Below are 9,400 nucleotides of genomic sequence, written 5' to 3' on the forward strand. Positions count from 1 at the left end.
ATGTTAATTTGCTGAATGAGCCTTCTGAAAGAATTTGTCGAAACTAATTGCATTTCCTTTATCTTGCAGTATGGTACCAAGGCTTTGGATAAGATCACCAAAGCAATCCTTGGCCACATAGAGAACAAGGTGCCCCCTCCCAAAGGCTACCCAGGGGGCGAAGCCATCTTCTTCAGAGGTATGTTAGAGCTTCAGGTGACTGTCAGCATCCGTAAACAGAGGACAACTGCAGCAGCACAAAGTTTACAGTGATTAATCAGTGAGGATTTCTTCATTTCAGACATGAAATTCGGAATGATGGATGTGGGGATATTTTGTAAGGAGCCTCGCTTTGGGATCAGTACTGAGAAAGGTACGGTACCCAAAGGCACGCAGGCGATTTCTATCCCAGTATATAAATACGTCGCACTATGCCACCAACTTTAAAATATAGCTCAGCTGCGTTTTGTGATCATCCGCCAACACAAAATGAGTTGCAATAACTGTTTTGTGTTCTGTTTTAAACACAGACTGCAGCATCACCAAGTTCCTGAATCGTATCCTCGGCCTGGAGGTCCACAAGCAGAATTATCTCTTCCAGTACTTCACTGATAACTTTGACTACCTAATCGAGAAGGACAAGAAGGAGGGCAAATACGACATGGGAATCCTAGGTACAGAGGCCAAAACACAAAATGTTGGGTTTTACTTGAAGGAACAGGATCTGTAATAACACATAATAACAAAGAGGAAAAACAGCGTAATTGAATCTGCTGTCACTTGAAAATGCATTGACCTTTTTGATAAACAGACCTATACTAGACAGCAACTAAGTAAAGAATGATATTATAGCTGTATGGTCTGTAGAACACAGACCACAGTTGCGGTTCCTTCCCTCAGTTATGTCTGTCAACATTCCGCACTTCAAATTGGATTGTAATTGGCTCTTGATGATTGATTTTTTTAAAAAGGCATCTCCTAACCCCCTAATATGGGTGATTATTTTGCTTCACATGTTCTTTGTGTGTGTCTGACAGACCTCGCCCCAGGTAACGATGAGATCTATGAGGAGAAGCAGGAATCTTTCCTGACAGTCGGAAACCCTCAGGATGGACAGGTTGTTCTCTACAAGGTAGGCAACGCACAACCTCATCTTGGGTATATCAGTAGATGACGATTATGTTGCAAGACAGTGTTATTTTGGTCAAAAATGTCAACATCGTGTGGCACAAATTAGGAAAACATGGCATCACCCACACGGAGCTGTATCTAGAATTTGAGGTACGTCTGAGGCCGACAACAGGATAAGAATGAGCTCGTTCATAATGAAGAATGTATTGGTTTTAAGAACAAATAATCACTACATCTTTATAACGTCAATATAGATACCTCTCTTTTTTTGCTTTCCGCCACATGTTAATATCTGCCACTGAGAGGAAAGTGAAATCTCCGGAGCAGAAGTTGCCGATAATGCTCTATTGCGCTTGTTCGCCAACCACCATTAAAAACGAAGAAGAAGAAGGAAACTAATACGCATCTACTGTACAACCACCAGTCTCACACCACACGTCACACTAAGATGTGACCCACTTGGTCTTGTTGATATTTTAACAAAGACAGTTTGATCTTTATGAACAAGTGATTCTACAAATACAAAAAAAAAGTCCAAAAAAAAGCTAATCTTAAGGTCTCTCTTCAGTTCTGTCCTTGTTGGCTCCCAATAGACCAAACAGTAAATGGGCAATGTTCAAAGGCATCAGAGCCATGTTCATAGGTAACACTTACATAACACCAGTGCTATGAACTCATTTTAGATTTCTTTGTTGACGATGCTTGGTTCAACTGTGAAAAATGCTTCGCACAGCCTGCACCTGCACATGTAACTCCAGTAGTAACATCTGCAGTTGAATTAGATTTGATGTTATTTTGCGAGCAGTAAGACTGATCCCACACGATTGGCCCTGGGCCGAGGAACCTCTGTAGACACGAGTTGTAGGTGGGAACAGGATAATTACTAGTATCTTCTGCTTTTGGCTGTCGGCTGCAGGCTAACCTACATTTGACATTTCAAAGTTGGCAGCAGAGCAGAATGCTGCACAGCCAGGACCAGTTTAGCAAGTTTGTTACATGCCTGGGTCCGTATAACTATACTGTATGTTTTAAATTATGCATTAGCTTTCTACGCAAATGCAACTTACCTCGCCCTCATGCTTAAACCTTTTTATATTTTTTTGCCCCTGTAGATCAGCGTGGACAGAGGAATGCCCTGGGATGAGGCCTACCACAGGTCACTGAAGCTCAGTGGTCCTGATGAGGGATTCTACCTGTCCCAAAAGGTGAGGCCATGTTATAAAGAGAGAAGTTGACTCATTATTTAATCCTTATCTCACAGAACGTGAATCTGATCCGACTGAAAGGATTTTCTTCAACAAAAATTCACTCTGTGAGTGACATCTCGGCATGTGTGTGTGTGTGTGTGTGTGTGTGTGTGTGTGTGTGTGTGTGTGTGTGTGTGTGTGTGTGTGTGTGTGTGTGTGTGTGTGTGTGTGTGTGTGTGTGTGTGTGTGTGTGTGCGCGTGTGTGTGCCCTCTCCCCAGCTGCGCGGGAACCACCCATGTGTGCTGCTGGCTGAGCAAGGAAGAGGCAAGAACTTCATCGTCTTCAAGCCCAACATCGGAAAGCAGACCCACCCTGAGAGCCTGGACAACCTGCACCAACGTTACCGGAAGGTAATGACCCAATCTCTGTTGATATACCAAGCCATCATCATTAGCAACAGACTATATTAAGTCTTTATTGTACTATGTATCAATATGGTATGTCTAAATTTCTTTGAGAAAAAACTCTGACATGAGACCAGTTTGCAAGTTCTTTAGGAGTGATACCTCATGTCTGCTGGAATTATTAGATTTCATAGTTTGGATTATTTACAATGTGGAATCTGCTGCCCCCTTGTGCTCATGCAGGGCAGTGTACAAGGCATGGAGCTGAAAAATGAACTCCCCTTTTATTCATGTTGCTAATTCAACCCGTGCCCGTTTCCCTGCCTCCCTATATGAACAACAGAGTGGTGATAAATGAGCCCACTTAACACGGAAGACATTTCCTCCTTGACATAATGAAGGAGACTGTAACATGTCTTAAAGCTGCATAACCCAGATCTGAGCGCATTTCCTTGTACGTTTCCTTTTCCAGGTGACTCCCGAGGAGGCCAGAGACAGCTGGGAGAACCAGTTCACCTTCTCCTTCAAGAAGTGTAGCCATGCCAACTGGTAAGCAGGAATCTACAGTGTCCTTTGGGATTACTGGCTCACCACATGCAATCAGGCTGGTGCTTAGGATTCGGTCAGGGTGGTTTTAAGGTCAGATGCCATTCCCCAGGATTTGCAGATCACCTGAGAAGTAGTCATGGAGAAATAGCTTGTGCCCTTGTCACCAGCTGATGTTGTATAGAGTCAGTCTCTTGACCTGCCACACGGATTCTCTTTTGGTGTATGTATTCAATATTTTTTTTTAACTTTTTTTTCCGCTGCTTTCTCTCTAGGAATGGGAAGTGTAAGAAAATTGAAGAAGGCAACGAGTGTCTGCAGGGCATGCGCCTGCGTCAGTACCACATGTTGTGTGGTGCACTACTGCGCGTGTGGAAGCGTGTGTCCGACGTCGTGTCTGACATCAACAACACCAGCATCCTGCAGATCGTCCGCCTCAGAACGAAGCAGCACAACAAGCAAGTTGGTAAGTACATCCCCCCTGCCAGTAGTGATGTGTGGCTCACTTCCACGGTGCACCTTTCTACTAGTTTTCAGAACATCTCTCTGGGTGATAATAGGAATAAACTGTATCCAAGTAGACTGTATAACACAACATTAATGCGATGTGATCCCCTTGAAGTTTTTGCAATTCATCCTGACACTTGAGGACGCTCGCTGCAAGTGTAGCATCTGGTCTTTTTTCTCTCTGCGCCATGCATGGATTTCACTAAGATATAAAAGAAAAATATTGTAGATATGATGATATTATATATATATACACACACAAAAAAGGAGCATGTGCCTATTTAGATACTGCTGTATTATTTTCCTCACAGATAACTGACCTGACTGTACTTCTTTTCTCTCCCAGGTATCAAGATCCCAGAGAACTGCGTGGCCCGTGTGCGCGAGGAGCTGTTGCTAATGGACGAGGAGGTGAAGAGGAGGCGAAAGGAGAAGGAGCAGCAGGCCGTGGAGCAGCGGCTGGCTGAGGAGCGCATGCGTAAGATGGAGCAGGAGAACAAGCATCTCCTGGCAAATCTGTTCAACCAGAAACCCATGCTTAACCAGTCCCTCGCTCAGTCTCTCACCCAGAACCAGATCCTCAAACTGAAACTGAACCAAAACGCTCTATCGAGGACACAAAGTGGGAGCTTCTCTCAGCTACAGGGAATGCCAGGCCAGACCCATTCTCCCTTACATCCATCCTCCCAGAACTTAACCATGTTGTCCTTACAGAGAAACCCCAGCCAAACCCAGCAACGGACCCACAACAGCTGGCCCAACAATTCCTCAACCACCACCAACCAGGGCCCTCTGCCCAACACAGTCAGCCTCAGCTCCAATTTCTCCCAGTTTTACCCCCAGTCGTACGGTTCCTCTTTTCCACAGCTGAAGAACACGTCTCTTCCACTCCACCAGTCCACGCTGTCCCCCAGCTTGTCTTCCAAGGATCCCCTGAATGAGATCTTGGACCTGACTGTCAGCTCACCGTCCCCCTCCCCAGACAGCACGGAGGGTGGGCTGAGGCTGGACACGCTGGCAGGAAATGCAGTGGCATTCGGAGATGACTTCAATCTGGAGTCTCTGATTTCCCAGAGTGCTTCTAATGCCCAGCACGCTGCTCAAATACAGCAGCCTCTTTTGCTACAACAGCAGCACCAGCAGCAGCAGCAGCATCAACATCTGCAGGCCACACAGCAGCAGAATCACAACCTGCTGGCCAATAACCACCATCAAAACATATTAGATTTATTTGACTTGCCCCTGTCTCCCCACATGCCCACACAGAAGGTCAGCCCTTCATCCTCCGCTTCCTCCTGCTCTTCCTCCACGTCCTCTGCCTCGTCTGTCACAAACAACCTGGCTCCTCACGTCTCCTCCAGCCTCCCGCCCGCTTCCACTCTCCTCCCAACGTCCTCCTCCTCTTCTCTCTTCAGCCCGCCCTCCTCCTCCTCCTCATCTCTGTTTCCCAACTCTTCCCCCTGCTTCCCTTCCCCCTTTCTCCTCCCCCAGTCGGACTCTCTGTCCTTACCCAACGGCCATTGCAATTCCGGCACACTCGACGTTCGCGAGGCACTGAACAGCATGCTACAGGCCGGAGCGGACCGCAAGTCTGTCATTAAGTACCTGCAACAAGACTGAGAGCGTAGAAATGGCAACAGCTCGGACTCTGTTGTTCTTTAAGTCATTTTCTTTGTTTGTCTCTTAAAGCAGATTGCATCTTGTTTGCTGCTGTTGATGATCGCAACCTCGGACCTATTCCCTCTCCCCTCAGGGCCTATAGTCACGTCACTGCCTGTCCTGCGCTTTGCTCACCCTTCTCTTTACCCACCTGTCGCATTCACCTGCTCCAGGCTGTCGAGGTGATGGCGGGCTCGATCAACACCAGATTTCTACACCAAAGTGTGTCCTCCACAGTGAAAGGCAGCTGTTAAAATAAAAGTGGAAAAAACAACAACATGTGATAACTGTATTTTATTGAACATACGAGCTGTCCAAACAAAGGCTCATTCATTGAGGTGTAGAAATCTTAAACAAACCTCCCGCTGCTTAATTTTTACGAGGTATGATCAGTGAAGTTGCTGGAAGCTCTGAATGCCTTTCGACAGTGAACACAACATCTTTAGACTTTGCTTTACTGTTACTTTGCTTCACGGCCGTCTGTCTTGGCTCAATCGAGGCTGTATGCAGGGCTTGGTTTGAGTGACAACAAAAGTCAGTGTTGAACTGGAAGAAAAGACTTCAAATCTGTTAGCTGATTAGCCATGAAATGCCTCAGTTCTCATCCTTTCTTCTACAAGCTCCCTTTTGTTTCTCTCTTTGCTTGTATGAACACTAGTGTGAGGGAAAAGGGGGAGGAAGAGCAGTCTGCTGTTGCAAACAGTGCCTTTAGAGAAATCTATAAATGCAGTCTAAAATCCATGTAGCCTAATGTATAGATTTGTATTTTTGAGCGTTGGTTTTAATTTTTATTTAATATGGTGTATTTCTATTTAAATATTAGCCCCCTTAGTCATTCATTTATCATTTGTGTTACACTATGCTGGTGGTGGGTTTCAGGAAGAAGCCTCCGCTGAGCCTGTATGTGCTTGTTTGATAGTCTGTGGAGCTGTGACTGTGCTGGGAGCTCAGTGTGGCACAAAATGTTGAGCAGCATGGATAAAAATTGTGTCCAAATTTTTTTATCACCCTTCTTTTTGTTTTTAAGCTGACAGTAACATTTAGTGATATGACTCCTGGTTTGATTTGACTTTGAATTTCTCAGGAAAGTCTCAAGTGTTTAGTTGGGCTGATTCGTGTGTCATTTTGCAAAGAGGATGGAAAATGTATAGTCTTTAATTACAGTGGAGGACAAAGAATTTATTCTCTCGGGGTTTGAAAAGAAAACAGAAGCTTTCACTTTGACAGTAGCAGCAAGTGCGGTTATGTTTTCTCAAACACTGGGTTCGAGAGGAGCTCAAATTATAACAAATAAGTGAATAAATATCTTTCCATTTCAGGCATTAAGGCTATAACAACATTTGACACGTGTAGACTTGTAATGTGCACTGTCCGTGATAGTACACGTTTTAAAGACCTGTGAGATCTGGCCGTCTATTAGTAGAATCTATGTACTGTTCATGACAAAATGGTGGGAAACGTTCAAGAGATCAAAAAGCAATAAAACCATATTCTACATTTGTGATGAAACAGAAATGCCTAAGTACTGTTAAGGCTCAACAGGCAAAGCTTTATTGCTACGTTTGCATGACATGAATCTTCTTATTTCTGTTGTGCTTCAAAGTCTTTTAGTTAATCAGATTCTGAAATGCATACAACCTTTGTATAGTAAAGTTTTCACGGGATGAGCGCAATGTGCTCTTGATGTTTTAGTCCTCGTTATTATTAAAGTTATTGTTATTTATATTTAAGGGAAATTTAGATTTTAGATATGTTATCCTGCTTATTAGAATAGTGAACAAAAATGTTTGGTCAGGGACGTTTGTAGTTGTCACGATTGCTATAAAACAAATTCTATTATAACCTGCCACCAAATAAGATTGCACTGTTCTGTACTGCTGTACAGTGTCTGGATTTATTTCTGCTCATTTCAGTTTTGCTTTTATTTTCCTCTCCCTCAAGTACAACTGTTTCTCCAACTTGTAGACCGTAGTCAGGCCTCGAGTTCGCAGAGAGATACCAAAGTATTCCACAAGACACCCCTAAAGTTACTGGCTCGAAGATATCAGACCTTTTATCAATCTCAGGAAGAAACCTATAAGAGGTGTGACGGCGGGGCGTCAGCAGAAATATATAATTTCCCCTCAAACCAGTGGTGAAACTTACCAATACATGTTGTTTTTTTCTTACCTTTCGTGCTGTGACTCTTGCTGTATTTATGTTTTAGACTTAAATGTGATGGGTTTGTCGTTTGTCCTCGTGAAGATGTTCAGTGATTCTAAATGATTATGCCTTCTTAGGGCAAAGATCAAAGACTGTTTCTTTTTCAGGAACAGGATTTTTCTTGCAGACGTTTTTTTATTTTTCGTTTGTGTTGCAGTTTCCGGACAGTTAATTCCTGCTCAGATCGGATGGAGTTTGGAGTCGATGTGCACCCAGGTTATACTGACATGTGCAAATGATCGAAGCCTTTGCTCCTCCCTCAGTGTGACAGGTGTAGGGTTAGAGTGACTCCCTCACAGTATCACGTATCCATGCTATTGTTTTTTTTTGTTTTTTCATGTTTTCTTCGTACCCTCATTAATTTTGTTTTTAATTTTCCTCACCATACACATTCCGATACATCAGTCTGCAAAAGATTTGCCTTCAATTCTGTGTGTAATAGTCACACAAATAAAGCTTTACGCATTTTGAGGGATATGGACCGCATTTTTTATTAAGGCTTTTTAAAAAAAACAAAAAACATTTTTTCATTGTAGTTAGGCCTTTTATAATTGAATTATCTTTTTTTTGCACTAAGAATGGCATAATCAAGTTACTGTTCTCTGGTTTGTTATGATTGAGCGTTGCAAGCTTGTTGTGTTTCTTATCTTCGATGGATTGCTCGATGTATACTGTAACCATCTCCCCCGTTTCTCCACTGTTTGCATATTATATAAATGTTATTACTCTCAAATAATTTATTGCTAACAAAAAATGAAACAAAAAACATGCTACTGATTGTATGTATTTTTAAACAAAGCCTATTTTTTCTGTACAAAAAGAAACTGTGTTCAGCACTTTTATTCTGGGTTGTGCTTTTTTTTTCTATATATTTATAATTTAGATCCAAATGTATATATTGTAAAATTTGTGCCTTTCGACTAATTCTTTAAAAAGGTTTTCTACTCATTAAAGGAAGGACTATATGAAATTGCAATCTTAACTTTGTAAACAAATAAAAACTTGAAGATTGCTGAAACCGAGCGTGGTTTTGTTAATCAGTTTTACACGATCAAGTTAATTTCAGGAGAAGGCCTTTGTCCTTCCTCCTGCAGGTACGTTGTGGTTTCATGTAAGAGGAGGCAGCATGTGAGACGCCTCGTTTTATTTAAACATAAATATATAAATATAGCACTGGCGATGACGTGGAACATGCAAGTCTAAGTGTTTCTGTTTTCCGGAATTTACATATTTACTTCTCATTAGTGTAATTTTTATTCTATTACTTGTATAACAGTAGTTTCTGTTATGCTGCAGTTTAAAATCAAACTAAATCTTTGCTCAATTAATAAAATGTGATATAGACTATTTAGTATAGTTAACATTATGTCCCATGTGACTACAATACAGTAAATTGGTGCTTGCTTACATATTAATTCACAGAAATTTAATTTGATATAATACTTTTGTGTTGTGTTGCCACTCTTACTTAAATAGAGGAATTTAATAGAATCTTCTGCCACTGATTAGAAAAAAAAATAGTTTCCGTCAGTGGCCCCCTGTAACCCAATATACATTTAGACATACTCTTACACAACCATGGATGAATTGTCAAACAGATATTTCCTCAGCCCTTTATGTGCAGTGGCTCTCTGAAAATTATTATTATTCATATGTCAAGTTCCCTTTTATAGCTATAAACACAGCAGCAATCTACAATTCAAGGAGGCAAACTTGATAAAAAAGAAGGTTTTACAGTAATATATGTTACAGGTTTGGTCTTCAAATCATTAAATAACTATCCT

At 42.1% G+C, this 9,400-nt stretch overlaps 1 protein-coding gene across 10 annotated transcripts in view; it reads left to right on the top strand.

The window, feature by feature from the left end:
- Positions 1-8,634, top strand: part of si:ch73-63e15.2 (protein strawberry notch homolog 2) — a 59,587-nt gene extending 50,953 nt beyond the window's left edge. For all 10 annotated transcript variants that reach the window (XM_035646560.2, XM_047336590.1, XM_047336592.1 and 7 more), the window contains 9 exons: positions 70-178; positions 281-352; positions 510-653; positions 1,017-1,111; positions 2,223-2,315; positions 2,577-2,708; positions 3,175-3,251; positions 3,524-3,714; positions 4,102-8,634. In XM_035646560.2, the coding sequence (XP_035502453.2) occupies positions 70-178; positions 281-352; positions 510-653; positions 1,017-1,111; positions 2,223-2,315; positions 2,577-2,708; positions 3,175-3,251; positions 3,524-3,714; positions 4,102-5,375 (2,187 nt within the window). In that variant the 3' untranslated portion in view covers positions 5,376-8,634. The remainder of the gene's footprint in view (positions 1-69; positions 179-280; positions 353-509; positions 654-1,016; positions 1,112-2,222; positions 2,316-2,576; positions 2,709-3,174; positions 3,252-3,523; positions 3,715-4,101) is intronic.
- Positions 8,635-9,400: the final 766 nt, after the last annotated feature.

The sequence above is a fragment of the Scophthalmus maximus genome, chromosome 13 (genome assembly GCF_022379125.1).
Source record: "Scophthalmus maximus strain ysfricsl-2021 chromosome 13, ASM2237912v1, whole genome shotgun sequence".
NCBI classification, from domain to species: Eukaryota; Metazoa; Chordata; class Actinopteri; order Pleuronectiformes; family Scophthalmidae; genus Scophthalmus; species Scophthalmus maximus.